A 20,047-nucleotide genomic window follows, 5' to 3' on the forward strand; every position below is an offset into this window, starting at 1 on the left:
CTAGCTATTGACTAACAACTCTCCTTCCCTTCAGAGCACACTTTCCAGAATTAGTAATCCACACGGAGGGCTTTCCCCTGCCTGTCTCCCAGGGGGTTCCTCAAACCACCAGTCTGCTCTGATCCACTGCTCTCACTTCGGTCATCTGTCAGTTGACAAGTCAATGGCAAAATATTGCACTTGACCTCACTGCAACGGTTAAGACTGTTGACTATTTGCTTTATAAAACTCTCAGTCCTTCTGAGCTACCACTGTTTTCTCTCTTGGTTCTCTTCTGACTGTTCCTTCTCAGCCTCCTTCACTGGCTCCTCTTTTTCCCCTCTTAGAAACTCAGCCCTCCACACCTCCCTGTTTGCTCTCTCCAGGGCAGCTCACGCACTCATGTACAAGGCTTTAAAACCAACCTGTATGTTGTTAATTCCCAAGTTTGTATCTGGCTAGGACTTTCCGTGAATTCCCAGATCAGGCAAGCAACTGCCTCTTGTACATATTTATTTACCTGTAATCACATGGGTACAAATACATGCTTCAAGTTGAACTCACCTTCTTTTTTAACCACTCCCAAAAGATGAATGACCTTCAAAGAAAACCCATGCCCACTAAGTCTAGGCGTGTCCCCAAATTTACCATGCTGATTTACTTCTTTACTAGTTTCCTTCCTCTCTACTTGCCTAAGTCTTAGCACTCATCCCTTCGAGCCCTAGCTCAAGTGTTATCTCCTTCACAAAGCCCTCCCAACAGCTCAATCCTTGTTGTCCACCGTTTAATCCCAAACCATCCTTTTTCTACTTTTGTCATTCCTAAATGCACTGTGGACAACTGAAGAGGAGAGTCTTGCTTATAATCTCACAACTTGGGCACAGTAAGATGGGGTAATGGCGTTGAAAACTCCTCTGTGTTTTAAAGAAAAGTTTCTCCGTGAGTGGTAAGAAGATGCATGCCTACCTGTAGACCTTGAGCAATGAAGATCAGACAGTCAAGAAAGATAAGTCCTCTAAATGCCGACTGACCCATAGGATACTGTTCCAGGCACCCACCAGAGGGTTTCAAGAAGTACCACTAGCTTCTGGCCACTCTGGAAACTTTGAACATTTCTTGAATGTCCACAGCACATATACTCATATAGAGTCTGCCTATAATGACCGTCTTACTCCTTCTTGTTGCCTTATAGTTGAAGTCCTCAGCCCAGATATTACCTCTGTGAAGCTTTCCAACTTGCCCTAGACTCCCCATGAATTTCTTTCTTAATCTTCTGTTCTGCTGGGGCACTTGGTTCCCACTCCTATAGCTCTTACCAAATCACAGTCTAGTTGGTGAGTTTTACATCTCAGTCCCTGAAAGTGTCTCAGGTAACCGAGGGCCAGGCCTGCATCATATTCATCTTTGGGCTGTCAGTTCAAATGAGTAAGGTGTGGGGCTTCCCTGGTGGCGTAGTGGTTGAGAGTCCACCTGCCGATGCAGGGGACACAGGTTCATGCCCCGGTCCGGGAGGATCCCACATGCCGTGGAGCGGCTGGGCCTGTGAGCCATGGCCGCTGAGCCTGCGCGTCCGGAGCCTGTGCTCCGCAACGGGAGAGGCCACAACAGTGAGAGGCCCACGTACCGCAAAAAAAAAAAAAAAAAAAAGAGTAAGGTGTGAACAGTATGGGTTGCTGGGTGCTTTACAGACACCCAAAGAGGAGAGGCTACTTATTAATTTCAATTTATGGAAGAAAAAAATAGGCTTAGGGAAGCTAGGAGACTTATTAAACCGCTGTACCCCCAGCCCCTGAAACATAAATATTTGTTCAAAGACTGAATAAATATATTTATTTGAGGTTATGAAGCTAACAAATGGTAAAGCAGGAAATCACACCCAGATCTCTCTGACTCCGAATCCCACGTTCTCGGCAGCCCTAGAAATCCTCCTTCCTTTACTTCACAGCAATGTGAAAAGAGAGACAAAAGCCCAGCCTAGCATCTCGCAGGAGCGCTCTGTTCTCTTCCTTTGCCGTCTCTTTGACAGGTGAAATAAGCCCTGCTCGTGTATTCTATTTCAAACATTTTAACCACTTTCCCAAACCTCTATGGCGTCATTTGAGGTTTTCTCTACACCCACTAAAATATGAAAGCTCAGCTGGGCACAGCACTTACTGGGCTAACTAGAGTAGGAGAAGTAACCTTGTTGAAGGCACGATAAAAAGTCATTGACCCAGAAGGAAAGAGGTGGACACTTTGACTTTATATAAAAGTATACGCATTCTTTCAAGGCTGTCCCATCCAAATTACAAAGGAAAACAAAAAGTTTTGCTCTGAAACTCCCAAAGCCAAAACTCTGAATATATACTTTAAAGTCTGGGCATTGCCACTCTCAGATGGCATAGCGAATTCTTTAAAAATGCTCTTTAAAAGAATAATGTTTTGGTATACTTCTTTTCCTAACAAAAATAAATCAAATGGTGGAGGGAAAAAAACCCCTACATGAAAAAGCATACAGTTTCACACCTACCCAAAATTAACGGTTGTCAAGTATTCTTCAAAGGCCCATATAACAGGTGCTTTGCAACCAGGCAATTTCATTGTGGGTGCTAAGCCTAAAATTAAGCCCAGGAACCAGAGAAGTTCAATGCCTATGGAAGTTGCTATGCTCAGATTGATATTTAAACTTTGTAAACCCGGGTTTGTCATATCTACTTGACTCTGCCCCAAAATGCTTAGATGTTCGCTACTAACAAGCTATTACACCTTTTCCGTAGGGCACCAGCTGGTGAGGGCATTGTGCTGACATGGGTCCTGTTTAGACATTGCTATGGCCGGTTCACTTTGTAATGTTTCTTGAAGACGCTACTATTGTCTTACAGATCACAAGTCATGCAAAAACCACAAGGGAAAGCTCAGTGCAAAACCAGAAGTAACACTGTAAAATATTCAAAGAGTCCTTGGTGAGCTCAGTCACTTTATTTCCCTATATGGGAGACACTGGTCATGTTCTTGGGAGAATGGAACCACCTCTAGGAGCTGGTCCATCAGGATGAAGAACATTTCACTGCACTTTAATAATCTAGCATTTAGAGTGAAAAAGTCTATTTTCCTGGGAACTGAGGCTTAATATTCCTGCCCAGCATTAGCTAATTCTACTCTTGATAGCTACAGTTATTACAAACCTTTGATTGCAGTGTCTAGCATATCTTTGATTCATATAAGTCAGTTTCAACATTACATCTAACCACTGCACAATGACTGAGAAATTCAACAATAATGGTTGGATGTCTCCTCCATTAAAAAAAAAAAAGAAAAAAAAAGAAAAGCATAGTCCTAAAATGTTCATCAAGATTATTATGTTTTTAAGACAAATACAAGTGGCATTTTGGAATCCTGAATTGAATTAGACATCACCATCGTAAATATGATAGAACTTAAGGTATTTAAGTTCACTTACCTTTTGGGCATTTTCCCCATCTTCAATTGCAAAATCTAGTCTGGGGTTGATCAGGTCTTTTAGTGTTAAACAATTTACCTCCATCTGTAATGCACAGTTACATTAGAAAATGACTTTAAATTGGATACTCTTTCCTTCAACAAAAATATCTATTACTTGCTCATGAACATGAACTTCCGCTCCCTAAACTCATCCTGGGAATTTTCAGGATTGTGGCCACTCCAACTCTCCGAAACGCACACGAACGAGCACAAACACTTAAGTGTGCTTAGTAATTACTGAAATTGGGAAGAAAAAAACCCCGATAAAAATAATACTTTTTAATGAAAAGCAACAGGACAAAATTAAGTTTCAAGTCAGGAGAGTGTAGGGCAAATCTGTCAGAAAGCACAGGGTCTCCTAGGTCAGTTAATTTTGGCGCAAAGAACGGGGAGGAATTCGGCTTTGAGGGGTTTTGAATCAGGGGGGAAGGAAACCTGATCGCTAGACCAAACCCACTCAGCGCTCAGCGCAGCCCTTTCCCAGGCCTCCGAGCAGACCCCAAATATAAACTTTTCCAATGAAACCCCCAGATCGCGAGGAAGGGCAAGTTCCCTACTGCCCGGCCGGAGGGAGAGCTGGAGCCCAGACACCCCTCGCACGCCTGGTCCTGCGGCAGCCGGGGAGGGGAAGGGTGGCAGGCTGGCAGCCGGGGCGGGAGGGTCCCCTTTCGCCCCAATTCCCGCCTCCCCGCCAGCGCCGGGGCCGCACGCTACTTACTCCCCCTTTGCGAAGGAGCCTTCCTGCCTCTACCGGGACCTCCACGACCCCACAGCAGCGCGGGATCAGCTGGGCGAGTCGATCAGCAGCCGGGCGGCGACATCGGGCGGGGAAAGCGAGGCGCGCAGTTCCCCGCTCCGAGTGCCCTGCGCTAGCGGGGACCCCGCGGCGTCCGGGCAGCGCCAGCGCTCCGACACGCCGAGCGCGACTCTAGCCCCGGATCGCAGTCCCCGCTAAAACACCTCCTCTGGCGCCTTGAGACCGAATTTGAGAATCCACCAATCAGCGGCGGCCGGCGAGGCTGCGCCGGCCAATCGCGCGGCGGCACGGCCCGGGCTCGCCGCCCCTCGGAGTCTTGGCGCTCCTGGGCGCGCGTTTCGACCTCACCCGCCCAATTGTTGCCGCCTCGCCCCCTCCCCCTTCCGGGTACCTGGAAACCTCGGGCCCGGGAGCCAATTCTTGCCGGGTACGCGGGCCCGGGCGGCCGCGGGAAGCCAAGGTGGGGGCGGCGCGGGGCGGCGGGAGGAGGAGGAGGAGGACTCTTTTGTTATGCGTAAAAGACCCGCCCGTCCAGCGGCTTGCGGCGCGGGGAGACCGCGGGCACAGCCTGAGGAGGGGAGAGCAGATGGAGTTTGGAAAAACGATATACACACTCTGGATGCTGCCGCCGCCACCCCTCCCCCCAGCAACCTGCGCGGAAGCGAAGTTGTCCAGGCTTGTTGGGGCAAACTTCTTAACACGAACGCTGGTGTGACACGTGAACCATGGTTACCACTCTATGCTGCGAGCAGATGGCACGCCAGTTAGCTGTGGAAACTCGACTGCCAGCAGAACCAGCTGTTTTTTCTTTGCAAGTCCAGAAAAGTTTATTGGTGTTGTTACCTTTTCAGATCATCGCCAATAATTAGCCTTATTAAGTAACTCTCTGCAGTATGGACTAGCATTCTGGGAAAGTCGAGAAAATTTCCTCAACATTGCTGATTTGTATGAAATGTTTCACTTCCCTCAACCTTAGTTTCTTACTTAAAATAGGAATGTTGATAGAGACAGCCGTTTGTGTGTGTATGTGTGTGTGTGTGTGTGTTTTAATAGATGTTAAGAACAGCTTTAAATTTACAGAAAAATTGAGACGATAGCACAGGGAGTTCCCGCATATCTGGCACCCAGTTTCACCTATTCATGAACATCTTTACTGTGTAGTGCGTTTGTTACATGAACCGATATTGCTATATTATTCTTAACGAAAGTCATTATTCAGATTTCCATAATTTTTATCCAATGTCCTTTTTTCTGTTCCAGGATACAGCATTACATTTAGTCTTCATGTCTCCATAGGCTCCTCTTGGCTGTGACAATTTCTCATACTTTCCTCCTTTTTGATGACCTCGACAATGTTGAGGAGTACTGACTGGTAAGTTCTTTTGTAGGATGTTCCACTATTGGAATTTGCCAGCCTTCTTTAAAGCATGTCTGCAGACATTTCCCTACAAACTGTATCCTTTCTAGCAAGGATATCATTCTCCTTATTATCCTTTCTGTACCAAGTGCTTCACTTTCCACCCCTCACCTCCCAAATTTATATATTAAACATATAAACGTACTTAAACAAACTTTCTGCAGAACTCAGAATGCTCAGGCAGGTGCTTCACTTTGTACTCTATTTAGGTTGCTGGTAAATACAGCCTAAAAATCACTGCTAGATCATACATTAAAAAGCCCCCCCCCAAAAGCATGGGAAATATTAAACTTAAAGAAAAATAACAATAGTTATAAAAATTTGACACTTTTATAATAGAAATGATATTTTAAGCTGAAATCTGTCTTGTAAGTAGAAGCATAAGGAGACAACTATAAAGAATAAAATTGCAATTTATTAAATTTTGCACTTGTGTAGAAGCAGAAAATTAGATGAAGATTTTTTTTTCCCAACTGTATTGATTTCCTGTGGCTATTGTAACTAATTACCACAGACTGGTTGGTAAGCCAGAAATTTATTCTCTCACAATTCTGGAGGCCAGAAGTCTGAAATCAAGATGTTGGCAGGGCCACACTCCCTCTGGTGCGCTGGAAGAGAATCTTTTCCTCGTCTCCTCCAGCTTCTGGTGGCTGTAAGCAGTCCTGACGAATGTATGGCTGTCTCACTCAGATCTCTGCCTTGGTGATCACATTGCCTCCTCTTGGTGGGTCTTAAATCTCTCCTCTGTGCCACTTGAAAGGATACCTGTCATTGGATCTAGGTCCCATCTATACAACCTAGAATGATCTCATCTCAAGAGCCTTAATTACGTCTGTAAAGACCTTTCCAAGTAAGGTAGCATTCACCGGTTCCAGGGATTAGGACGTGGATGTGCCTTTTTTGGGGACCCCCATTCAGCCTTCTAGATCACCATTTCAATGATTAAAGTCCATTCATTTCTCTAATATTTCAAAATAATATTGGTTGTTTCTTTGAAGTTAGGCAGTTTTATGTTACAGACCTTATAGCATTTTCAGAGTATTTTTTCCATCTATTTCAATTAAAATGTAGCCTCTATCTATTCAAAACACGAAAAACAATATGGAGCCTCAAACATTTGTAATTTCATTGATTGCTTAAAGCAAGAGTGATCTTAGATTTGGAGGAAAACTGGAAAATGTGGGCTTCCCTGGTGGCGCAGTGGTTGAGAGTCCGCCTGCCGATGCAGGGGACACGGGTTCGTGCCACGGTCCGGGAGGATCCCGCATGCCGCGGAGCGGCTGGGCCCGTGAGCCATGGCCGCTGAGCCTGCGCGTCCGGATCCTGTGCTCCGCAACAGGAGAGGCCACAGCAGTGAGAGGCCTGCGTACTGCAAAAACAAAACAAAACAAAACAATAACTAGAAAATGCATGTTTGTTGGGCATATTCAGAGACAGTACTCCATTTATATTGTACCACTTATTTATACTGATGTTTTCAAGTCCCAGAATTTGTAAATAATCTGTCAGTTTCTCAGTTGAAGCTGATGGTGGCTGGGAGCTCAGGTCGGACATCGAGAAAATGTGCCTTCTTCACGCAACTTGATTTTCCTCACAGCGTGGTGATTCAAGTTGGTTGGACATACATGGTGGCTCAGGGCTCCAAAAAGAGTCTCCGAGCCCACAAAGTGGAAATTTTACTTTGTGCACTTTTGTGATGTAACCTCAGAACTAAGATAGCATCAGTTCTGCTGTACTTTTTAAAACGAAGCAGTCAAAGATCCATTCATATTTAAGAGGTGAGGACATATACCCTACTTCTCAATGGGAGAAGTGGCAAAGAATTTGGGGCCATATTTTAAAATTGCCACACCACGGTTCATGCTATTTGAAGTATTTTACAGTTCTACCTCGATAATCTTTGCCTGAAAGATCATTGACTTTGGAACAGTATAATACTACCTACGTGGCCACAGTCCCCAGGGTTCTGTATTGTGCTAAGCCCGTGGTTCTCAATCCTGTCCGTGCTTTAAAATCACCTGGAGAGATTTTTTTAAAATTTCTATGCCTGAACTGCACACTCAGAGATTTCTAACGGAGTTGATCTGGAATTGGACTTGGGTATTAAGTTGTTTTCAATTCCTAGTGCCTTGTTCCTTTGCACATGCTAATTGTATGGTTATGCATCGACTCCTTTGGATGCCTCTGACTCAGTGGTTTCAGAAATGGATCCTCAGGTCCCATCAGTGAGGACAGGAAGAGTTGGGCAGGTGTATTGCTCTCTGGAATAGGTGCAGAGGTTTCAAAGGGCTGGGTCTTCCTGGTTTATGGCCATGTCATCACTGGTTTTCGGAAGGAGATGAGGTTGTAAATGAGAAATCTGATGGGCAGGTGGAGGTTAACAGAAGAATGAACAGCAAGGGCTGTGATCAGAATATACACAGATGGTGACTGACATTCCTCTGTATACAAGACGTACTGCATGCCTTCTCAAACTTGGACATAGTCTTTTGCCCTTTTGGGGTTCTGAATCTCAAGATTTATCACACTTTACAGAAAGAATGAATGTAGTGAAATACGATCCATGTCATTTAGCCTGAGTTGTCCAGTTAATGTATCAGCTTCCTCTGATATTTTCCTTTCTTTCTACACTGCAAGCACAGTCATCTTGGTGTAACATCTGTTCGCAAGAGTTCAGTCACAGAAGGGAATTAGAAACTGATTTTTCACCACATGGGTAACAGAAGGACCTTGACTTCACATCCTGGCAGTTATGAGGTCTCTGAGTGGATCGGTTTAACGGTTCTTCTTAAACTGAGGGCTGCCATTTAAAATGGCCTTTGTCTTCAGCTATTCCTGGGTCTGAGAATGTGATATATTTGCTTCTCTAACTGCTTGCAGGTTCAGAGAAGGCAGAAAATTTATTCTTGGCTGACCATAAGCAATGTCAGAAGGAGAATGAGTTCATGATTGGTTCCTCCTCATGGCCTTAGCAACAATTAAAAAAAAAAGATATTAATACCAAAGGGCAGTTATGGCTCCCATCTCAAATGACATCCAGATGTTCAGCTGTTCAAAGAGAGCTGCTTAAGCTGTGGTGTCCCATAGGGAACAGAGGGAATTCATTCTTTATCTTTCCAGACTCCTTGTCATCCTGGGCACTATTGAGCAAGGTCAGTTTCCTTAATGATTGTGTGATTTGCATCCTCACTTAATGAAAAGATAGCATATTTTGTGTGCATGTTTGCATGTGTGTACTTATGTGTGCATGTTATAGGCAAGGATGCAGGGAGTGGGTTGTGCTGTAACATTTCAGACCACAACAGATAGGATGGATTTTGAGCTGGGTTAGGTGTTCCCGGGAATAATGTGATAACAGAGAGTGTATAGTGGGACACCCTTTATGTGATGCTACATTTATGCTGCAGGTTTGGGCGTGGTTGTTTGGAGAGACCACAATGTTTGGAAGGTAAAAATGGAGATTGACCACCGCCCTGGAACCGAGATTCTGGCTAAAATGGGGGACAGGCATCCCGTTAATCTCCAGAGCCTTATCTAGAAGGGAAGGAATTCACTTTGAGTAGTGGAGAGACATAGGTTCTAGATCAAGCTTGGCCGTGGAACAAAAGGTATTGCCTACCTAGGCCTCAGTTTTTTTCTTTAAACTGGTTTGTGTGATTTGGAGGACCTTTGAAGAACCTTCCATTTCTGTCATTCTAAGTGTTTATTGGACACTTAGGATATCCTCTTAAAACTGTTTGCTGCTGGCGTCTAATCATATAGTGTGGATGTGTAAGATGTTTGCTGAGGTCACTTTTTAATTTCCATATTTGGTGAAACTGGACACATCTCTACTAATCATATTACATTATGTACATACGTACATTAATAATGAGAATGTTAAAAAACATCAGACCGAAGACTGACATTTATCATCTCTATTTTTCTAAGGTTAGAATAGGTAACTTTTTATACCTTCCTAATAGCATTATTTTAATAGCATTTTTTTCATTATAATGCTTTGTAGGACCAAATGAAAATGTTTTCATTGTGAAGTGGAAAGAAGAGTCTGGGGTTAGGGGCTCAGGGACTGGAAACTTAACTTTAAATACTTCAAATATTATCTTTTCCTAACCTAGAGCCATCTCATCGTATGCAGGGGCCTTCAGCCTTGGAAAAACTGGACAAGTAGAGTATTGAGCCCAAATGGAGATACATTAGCCCACAACTTCACTAAACAGTTGGGGGAAGTGTTGATATACAAAGGTTAAGGTATTGTCTCCAGGAAGTCCCTCTTAAAATGCAAACTGTTCCTGGAAAGAGTAATCACTTAACCAACATCATCCATGTAGCATGTTAAGACGTTTATCCTCAGACCACACCTGGGGGTAAAAATTGGGTTAACCTTAAAGTACAAAACATTGTTTCTCTGTAATACCTCCTATAAAACACTGGACCTTCTAGCCTTGTTCAGAGACTCACTCCTGCCTCTCCCGTGAATTCTGGGCGCCCCCAGTCACACATACTCTGAAACAAGTCGCTTCAACCTCCCTGATACCCAAGGCCTCCACTGCAATATGTTGGTTTCTTTCTACCCCTACTGGGGATGCATGACATCAGATATCTCCATGTAGCCTGGCTACTCCTGCCGATGAAGCTCTTGTCACTCCGAAAGTCAGGGATGTCCTGTGATGCCACTGTGTCCTCTGTCAAGGGCGCCAGCTGCTGCTGCTGCCGCCATCAAGTGAAGCCAGATCTGGATCTTCACTGGTGCTGCTGCCGGAGAGTATGGGAGATGGCCTTGGTCCCCATCTGCACCCTCCTCTCAGCCCCCAGCAAAGTCTTATCAGGTCAGTTCATTTCTATGCTGAAATAGGCAGTCAGAGAACAATCCCTCTTGGTGGTTGTTTTTCACTTATTATCCTTATTCCTAAGCATTCAGGCTGGGGACCACATCTGGGTCGTAGGCACTGTGTTATACTCATAATTCCTCCCCACCCCCCATGGTTGAGACATTGTAATTGGACCAAATTTTGGTCTCTTTGGTTGAATTATTTCCCCAAATGCTCCTCTCTCCTCCTCTAGTTGCAAACTAAGAGGGCCAATTCTTGGATGTGTATTAATGTCCTCATTATACTTAGATAAGTTTATCAACGTGTCTGTAGACAATAAGACCTACAAGGAGAGAGAGCTCAGGGCAGGCATAGTTGAGTGGGGCAGATGGAAGTGGAATCAGGTAAGATTGGGGGCAGGAGGAAAGCTTGAATGGAGGTGACTATGTTCCTAGTGGGGTAGGACGAGAAAGAATCTCCTGAGAAAAGGAGAAAGATTCAGAAAGGAGTGTGAGAAAATGGAGGCTTGCTTGACCAACTTAATGGAATTGTTTGGGATTCTTGGATTATTATTCTTGTCAGAGATTTAAGATATGAATAAAATCTGCAGTGGATAAAATCTCTAGATACAGCATGCCTGTCCAATAAACTGCCATGTCCATGTTGGTACAACAGAGACTTTTGTTCTTATAGTTGGCTGCACTTATAAAGAATGATACCATCTAGCATGGGGACCTGTAAGCCCTTGCAAATTAGGACGTAGTCTTTTGGTCTACATTTTAATGATGCCATAATTACTTTAATTAAGTTCTCTTTCTCTCCTCTCCACATGTTGTCTGTTATAAAAGCCCCATCAAAAGTGATTGTGTTTTGTGCAAAGGAGTGCCGAAACATTCTTTTGTTTAATGTTATTTTTTAAAGTTGTAAGTCCTTATTTGTAAGACAGCATAGTTTCCTTTATTTTGTCTTATGCTTTATGTAGTTTGAGTAAAGTGAGAATATTTTTTTTAAAGTTTTTTTGGTTTTGTTTTTTACTTTTGATGTGGACCATTTTTAAAGTCTTTATTGAATTTGTTACAGTACTGCTTCTGTTTTATGTTTTGGTTTTTTGGCCCCAAGGCATGTGGGATCTTAGCTTCCTGACCAGGGATGGAACCCACACCCCAGGCGTTGGAAGGTGAAGTCTTAACCACTGGACTGCCAGTGAAGTCCCGAGAATATTTTCTTATTCCTTATGTGTTTTGCTTTTTGCAAATAATGTCCAATATTTTGTTGCATTTATTTCTCCCCTCTTAGGCCTTACACCTCTTTAGTAAACTGGTCTAATATCCTTTGTGAGTGTGTATGTGTCTAATTCCTCTTTGTTTCAGTTTTCAACATGCTTTTAGCTGATGATGTTAAATTCTGCCTATCCTTTTGACTCAAGAAAGACTTCTTCCTGTTTCCAGCACCCAGTTTACTGGATTTCTTATTGTTTAACTATGTTCCCGTGTGGCCACTTTTATTATTTTCTTAAGCTTGCTGAAATTTACTCTGGAATTGGTTTTTCCATTTTACTGATTTCTTGTCTCATGATTAAATATTTTATTGATGTTTGCAATTACAGTGACATGATGCTAGAGTATCCTCAGGGTACTTTGTGTTTGCTCTTTTCCTAAACCTTTTGTAATCTTATGATTTTTAAAAAACAATTACAGATTTCAAGAAGTCAGTGTCAGCCTAAACCAGTCAAAGTTGCTAGTTGGAGAACAATACAGTTATGTAAATGGATTCCATGTTTTTTCAGTGACTCTTCTAAACTAGTTAAAAATTACAAACTCAGCTGAGGCATAACTGAGAACATATTATAAAGAGAGGAAAGCAGACAGTATTGCCAGAGAGGAATACCACATGTTGTAACGATAGGACTAAAATTTTAAAAGGAAAAGCAAGAGATGGATTAAAATTTGTACAATAGAAAGAAATTAATTTTGCTCTCACCATTATCTAATAATTCTCTTGTTAAATATGCAATTAGAAGTAAGAGAGGTTAACCCTCCATGCAGTCTGTGAGTCAAGCTTCACTGACTTTCATGGCTATAAAACTGACATCTTGATCATTTTCCTATTTAAAGTGGTAGCCTGCCATTTTTGTTTGTTTTAGAACAATCACAGTTGACTGTTTGAAAGAACCCAAAGCAATCTTGTCTCTCAGGCTAATGGCAGTTTCATGGTTAATATTAATGACAGCACTGAGGATGGATATATTTTAATAGTATTAAATCTCAATGAAAAGTTGTTATGGGCTGGGTAGCTCAGAAAGCATTCATAAGACCTTCAGTTAGTTTTGTTTACTTTTTACACATCAATTATTTATTTATTTATTTATTTATGATGTTGGGGGTAGGAGTTTAGTAATTTATTTATTTATTTTTGCTGAGTTGGGTCTTCTTTTCTGCACGAGGGCTTTCTCTAGTTGTGGCGAGCGGGGGCCACTCTTCATCGCGTTGCACCGGCCTCTCACTATCGCATCCTCTCTTGTTGCGGAGCACAGGCTCCAGACGCGCAGGCTCAGTAGTTGTGGCTCACGGGCCTAGTTGCTCCGCGGCATGTGGGATCCTCCCAGACCAGGGCTCGAACCCATGTCCCCTACATTAGCAGGCAGATTCTCAACCACTGCGCCACCAGGGAAGCCCAATTATTTATTTTTTTAATAAATTTATTTTTTTATTTTATTTATTTTTGGCTGCGTTGGGTCTTTGTTGCTGTGCGCGGGCTTTCTCTAGTTGTGGCGAGCGGGGGCTACTCTTTGTTGCGGTGCGCGGGCTTCTCATTGTGGTGCCTTCTGTTGTTGCAGAGCATGAGCTCTAGGCACGCGGGCTTCAGTAGTTGTAGCTCGCAGGCTCAATAGTCGTGGCACGCAGGCTGTAGAGCACAGGCTCAGTAGTTGTGGCTCATGGGCTTAGTGGCTCTGTGGCATGTGGGATCTTCCTGGACCAGGGCTCGAACCCGTGTCCCCTGCATTGGCAGGCGGATTCTTAACCACTGAGCCATCAGGGAAGTTCCTACACATCAATTACTTATACCTGTAATGAAACAATAATGCTGTTATGCATTGGCAGAGCCCTTTTCACTATTGAGGACACCAAGTACTTTATGAGCTGCTGGGAGCCAATTTCTGCTCTTGATGCATATATAGTTGTCTGTCGTGAGCCAACCAGAAGCATAGATGGCATTTATGCCTGAATTTCCGACAAGAAGCCTTTGGCACTACCTTAAAGACATACCCAGAATCCAAACACAGCTCCCTGCCTCCACCATCACCTCCTGATTCCAAGCCACCTTCACCTCCTCCTTGGATTGTTTTAACAGATCTCTCTATTTGTTGTCCCTCTGTAATTTATCCCTAAGCACCAGCTACAGTGGTCCAACTTACAAGGTCATGTTCTCATTCTCCAGACACTTCAATGGCTCCCCAACTAATTCAAAGTAAAAGCCAAAGTCCTTACAATGGCCAGCAAGGTCTTAAGGATTTGACCTCTTTTTACACCTCTGATCTTATCATCTTCAGCTTTTCCCCTTGTTTGCTTGGCTTTGGCCACACTCTGCTCCTTGCTGATCCCTGGGCACACTTACTCTGTTGCCTGAGGGCTGTGTATTGACTGTTCCCTCTGCCTGGAATGCGCTTTGTCCAGAGAGCTGCTTACCTCTCTCCTTCACTTCTTTCAGGAGCATTAATTCAGGTGCTGTTCGCTTCTGTAGCAAAGAAACCTTAAATTTACAGTGCGTTTAACAAAGCAGAAGTGTACCTCTCACTCCTATAACAGCTGATAATGGTGTACCTGGATGGCAGGTGGCTTTCCTGTAAGTGGCAACTCTTTGGCAACCCAGGCTCCTCCTCTTTGTGACTCTGCAGTCTCTTTGGCCAGGCCCCCAGGGCCTCTGTTTCTTGTTAGTGGAAGGGAAATCAGACAGTGGACATGGCATACGTCACTTGTACTCACATCCTCTTGAGAGAACAACTAGTCACAGGGCCACGCTGGATTCAAGGGGGAGCTGTGATCATAGTCACTGGCTCTGTAGCATGTCCTAGCAAAACTTTAACACTATGAACAGGGAGTAAGGACTCCTGGGGCAGCTAGTCATTTCTGTCACAGACTGCCTCCTGGCCACCCAATATCTATGTCACCTCCTCCCTAAAGGAAACAACCCAAAGTACCACCCAGGTGCCTCATCCATGACAAAGTCCAGGCACTCTGGGTAATGTGTTCCTTTGGTCCAGAGACCTATGAATTCAAAAACGAAGTGCAGGCTTCCCTGGTGGTGCAGTGGTTGAGAGTCCGCCTGCCGGTGCAGGGGACGCGGGTTCGTGCCCCGGTCCGGGTAGATCCCACTTGCCGCGGAGCGGCTGGGCCTGTGAGCCATGGCCACTGAGCCTGCGCGTCTGGAGCCTGTGCTCCGCAAAGGGAGAGGCCACAACAGTGAGAGGCCCGCGTATTGGGGAAAAAAAAAAAAATATATGGACGAGGAACAGGATAACCACAACAGAAACTTGTGTTTGTGAAAGGGCAGACTGGGAGATCCTTGGCGGTAACTGGTCCATAACAATGAGGAATCCGACTGGGCAGGTGCTGTGAAGGCTCCCTGCCCGGGACGTGGTGCAGATTCTTCCTTAGACCATGCTCCTGCTCAGTGGGCGGAACTTGCTTGTTCACTGTTCTCTGTGGTCCTTGACTCTGGCCTCTGGGATGTTCTTCTTGTCCATTATCCTTTCTGCTGATACCTAAGATGAGCATTAAGGAATATGACCTCCTTGGAGCTCGCACCGTTTTTACAGCCTGCTTCCTGCTGGTAGATATTGAGGTCCTTGGGAGGATGTTTTACAGTCACAGGCTTTGTAAGGCCCAGACCACTATTCTTCAGAAACATTATTCCCTTGATTTCTAGTTGGTTCCATGTGCAGTAATCATATCCCAAGTTCTTTCCTAGAAGTGATTCTTACACCTGCTCTCTTTCTTTCCTTTCTTGCCCCTATACTTCCCTTAATTTAATGGGGCTTACTGGAGGCCCCTTGAAGCAATAGGCTTGATGAGAAGAGAATAAGTTCCCATGATCTGTGTTTCAGCTTTGCACACCTCTGCTTAACGAAAGCAACTTAATGGGTGCTTCTGCTCAAAACACTTCAGGTCTTATCTCCTACTGCTTGGTGTCTAGAAGCAGTCAACTTTCTAAGCCTGCAAGGCCTCAAACCCACCTTAATTCCTAGATTTTCTTTATTCTGTTCCATTTCTGTTTGCAAGCTAGCCAGTTCTTTCCTGAGCACATTTCTTTCTTGAACTCTTTGTTCAGTGCAGAGAGGAGCATTCAGCATCTTTTTTGGACAGAATTTTGCCCCCTCAAATTCATATGTTGAAGCCCTAACCTTCAATGTGACTGTTTTTGGAGATAGGGCCTTTACAGAGGTAATTAAGGTTAAACAATGTAATAATGGTGGGACGCTAATCCAATAGGACTGGTGTCCTTATAAGAAGAGGAAGAGACACCAGGAGTACATATGCACAGAAAAAAGGCCATGTTGAAGACACAGCAAGAAGGCAGCCATCTGAAAGCCCAGGAGAGAGGACTAACCAGAAACCAACCCTGCTGGCACCTTGATCTTGGACTTTCAGCCTCCAAACTGTGAGAAAATAAACTTCTGCTGTGTATTTGCTGTATGTGTATTTTATTATGGCAGCCCTAGTAGACTAATACAGCGTCTTTTGGCATTCTGGATCTTTCAAACTACTTATTCTAATGCTACAGGATCACTAGGTACTTGTTTTGTCTTACAAGTGTGCACACATAATAGTTTAACATTACATGGGTCTCTGATTTCCAGCTTCTAATGTCTATTTTGTGCCATCTCCTACCTGATTGCTAAGTCAATGCTCTATATTTTAGTTTTTTGGGGTTTTTTTAAGACACCACTTCAAGGAATCAGTTTCTGTAACAAATGGACCTCAAAACTTTAGAAGATTAACATAAAAGAAGTTTATTTTTCTCTCATATAACACTAAAAATTATTATATCCTGTTGGTGGGTGGCTGTCTTCCACATGGAGATTCAGGGACCCACCTCCCTTCATCTTGGCTCCAGCATATTCTAAACCTGCCAATGTGGTACCACCTGTGGCTACTGAGTACTTGAAAAGTGGCCATCAGTACTGGAAATATGCTGTAAGTGCAAAACACATAACTAGATTTTGAAAAAAAGAATATAAAGTGTTCATGAATATTTTATATTGAATGTATACTGGAATATATTTTGGAGATATTGGGCTCAAAAATGCATTATTGAAATGAATTTAACCCATTTCTGCTAGCAATAATCACATCTTGGATGAACTCCCTTGGCTACAGTACTGCCACTACACAAAGCTATAATATATATATATATATTTTACACAAAGTAACAATACATATATTAGTGTGGCTACTAGAAAACTTAAAATTACATATATGGCTCACATTGTATTTCTCTCGGACAGCCCTGTTCTAAAGCCTCAGATTCTTCTGCTTCAGTTGGCAGAAAGGGAAAGAGACAGTGGAGGAGCCACTTCAGATTCATAAAATCCCCAGCTTAGAGGTAAGAGAAAGCTCATCTGCTCAAATTCCATTGTGAGAATTAGTTACATGGCTATGTCCAGATGTGAGAGGGCTTGGGAAATGTCATCCTGGCTCAGAGGCCACCTCGTAGCAACAGTTCTAATCTAAGAAGGGGAGTGCAAATGTTTGTGGACGGCTAGCCCTCTCCAACACAAGGTCTGTGCTCAAGCATCATCTCCTTGAAGTCTTCCCTGACTACTGCAGCCACCTGCAGGCCACTCCTAGCATTCCCTGTCTTCCTTCCTTGTTTTATTTTTCTTTAGAACATTCCACGATTTGACACATCACATGTTTTGTGTATTTGTTCATTTTCTTTCTTTCTCACTATATGTAAACTCCTTGAAATAATTTTTTAAAAATTTCTTTATTGTGGTAAAATATACACAACATAAAATTTACTATCTTAACCATTTTTATGTATGACATTCAGTGGTATTAAAAACCTTCATATTTTTATGCAGCCATCAGCACCATCCATATCCAGAACTCTTTTCATCTTGCAAGACTGAAACTCTGTACCATTAGACAATAGCTTCCCATTTCCCTCTTCCTTCATCTCCTAGCAACCACCATTCTACTTTCTGTCCCTGTGATTTTGACTACTGTAAGTATCTCATATAACTAGAATGAAACAGTATTTTTCTTTTTGTGACTGGCATATTTCACTTAGCATAATGTCCTCAAGATTAATCCATGTTGTGGCCTATGTCAAAATTTCCTTCTTTTTTAAGGCTGAATAATATTCCATTATATGTATATATCACCTTTTGCTTATTCAGTCATCTGTCTATGCACATGTGGATGACGTCTGCATTTTAGCTATTGTGAATAATGCTTCTATGAATATGGGTATACATATATCCCTGATATCCCAAATATCCCACAGAGACCCTGATTTCAATTCAATTGGATATGTACCCAAAATTGGAATTGCTAGATCACATGGTAGTTCTATTTTGAACTTTTTGGGAAATGTCCATACTGTTTTTCACAGTGACTACAGCATTTTACATTCCAAACAATGCACGAGATTCCAATTTCCCAACATCCTTGCCAACATTTGTTATCTTCTGTTTTTTTTGTTTTGTTTTGCTTTGTAGTAGCCATCTTAATGGGTGTGAGGAAGTATCTCATTGTGGTTTTGATTTGCATTTGCCTCATGATTAGTGATATCGAGCATTTTTTCATGTGCTTATTGGCTATTTGTATGTCTTTGGAGGAATGTTTAATAATATCTGAAGGCATTGATTTTCATCTGTGGATTCAGTGCTGTGTTACTCATGCCTGGAACTGTGCTGCCATGTACCAGACACTCAAGGATTATATGCTGACCAGATAAACAATTGAACCTTACTGGCCTGCTAAGGCACAGATAAAGCATTGAGGAAGGAAATTAGGTACTTAGTTCAGAACTCATTAGTACAGTCAAGATAAATGATATGTTCTGTCAGTTTGTAAATATGAGCAAACCAGAGTTAGACATAGTGGCGATGTCAGCTTAACATCACAGATTTTTAAACTTGAGCAGAAATTTGCTACCCTGGTGTTTTGTTTGCTCTGCACAGTATTGATTTTTTTTTGAGAATTTTAATTTTTTAATTTATTTTTTTATTAGTGACTAAAAATATCTGGATACTTTTACAGTTTTTTTTAAATCGAGATTTTATTTTTTCTTCTCCTGTTTATTTTTTAAGTCTTACTCTACTTATACTCTTTCAGTGGTATTACTTAACTTATATCATATCAGCATACCAGTAATAATAATTATAAGGATGATAATAAATAATTTATGAGGTTAAAAAGAAGACAAACCTAATTCTAGACAACAAATATATGTAGGCCAAGAGGGGGGATATCAGAGTTAAGTTTCTAAACTCCTTGTATTGTATGGAGGGGGTTAAAATATTAACTATAGACTGTTAGTTATTATGAATGCAAGATATTGGGTCGGCCAAAAAGATCGTTCAGGTTTTTCCGTAATGTCTTACGGAAAAACCCGAACGAACTTTTTGGCCGACCCAATATTATTTAAAAGATAATCAGTAAAGAGTAGACACAGAGTCTATAATCTTCAGCCAGTAGAAGGAAAAAATCAGACAAGAAAGCAAACCACAATTCCACTCCTAGGTATATACCCAAAATAGTTGAAAGCAGGGACTTGAGCAGATATTTGCATACCCATTTTTACCTCACAGTTATTCAGAATATAGAAAAGATGGAAACAAGTCAAATGTTCATCAGCAGGTGAATGGATAAGCAAATCATGGTATGTACATACAATAGAATATTATTCAGACATAAAAAGGAATGAAGTTACAATACATGCTACAACATGGATGAATTTTGACAATTTTATGCTACGTGAAATAAGCCAGACATAAAAGGACAAAGACTGCATGAGTGTACTTATGTGAAATATCAAGAATAGGCAAATCGGGGCTTCCCTGGTGGCGCAGTGGTTGAGAGTCCGCCTGCCGATGCAGGGGACACGGGTTCGTGCCCCAGTCTGGAAAGATCCCACATGCCGCGGAGCGACTAGGCCCATGAGCCATGGCCGCTGAGCCTGCGCGTCCGGAGCCTGTGCTCTGCAACGGGAGAGGCCACAACAGTGAGAGGCCTGCGTACCACAAAAAAAAAAAAAAAAAAAAAAAAAAAAGAATAGGTAAATTCATAGAGACAGCAGTAGATTAAAGTTACCAGGGGCTGGGGGATGGGAAGAATAAGGGAATTATTGTTTAATTGTTACAGAGTTTGTTTGGGGTGATGAAAAAGTTTTGGAAATAGTGGTGATGGTTGCACAACATTGTGAATGTAACTAATGCCACTAAATTGTACACTTAAAAATGATTAAAATGGCAAATTTATGTTATTTGTATTTCACCATAAAAATTATTTTTTAAATGAGAGCAAACCAACAATTTGCTTAAAGAAAGAATAAAAAAAATTAAAAAGTACAGTAAAGAGAAAGAGCAAGATGATA

General features: G+C 42.5%; 1 protein-coding gene across 1 annotated transcript in view; it reads right to left on the bottom strand.

Annotated features, from left to right (window-relative positions):
* E2F7 (E2F transcription factor 7) overlaps nucleotides 1-4,903 on the bottom strand; it is a gene marked incomplete at its 3' end in the record, with an annotated part of 30,393 nt that extends 25,490 nt beyond the window's left edge. Inside the window, exons 1-2 of the mRNA XM_082667010.1 lie at nucleotides 4,608-4,903; nucleotides 3,419-3,502 (exon numbers count right to left, since the gene is read on the bottom strand). Coding sequence (XP_082523136.1) covers nucleotides 3,419-3,502 — 84 coding nt within the window. The 5' untranslated portion in view covers nucleotides 4,608-4,903. The remainder of the gene's footprint in view (nucleotides 1-3,418; nucleotides 3,503-4,607) is intronic.
* Between the last annotated feature and the right edge of the window lie 15,144 nt (nucleotides 4,904-20,047).

Source organism: Grampus griseus (assembly GCF_964374135.1).
Source record: "Grampus griseus genome assembly, chromosome: 11".
Classification (NCBI taxonomy): Eukaryota; Metazoa; Chordata; class Mammalia; order Artiodactyla; family Delphinidae; genus Grampus; species Grampus griseus.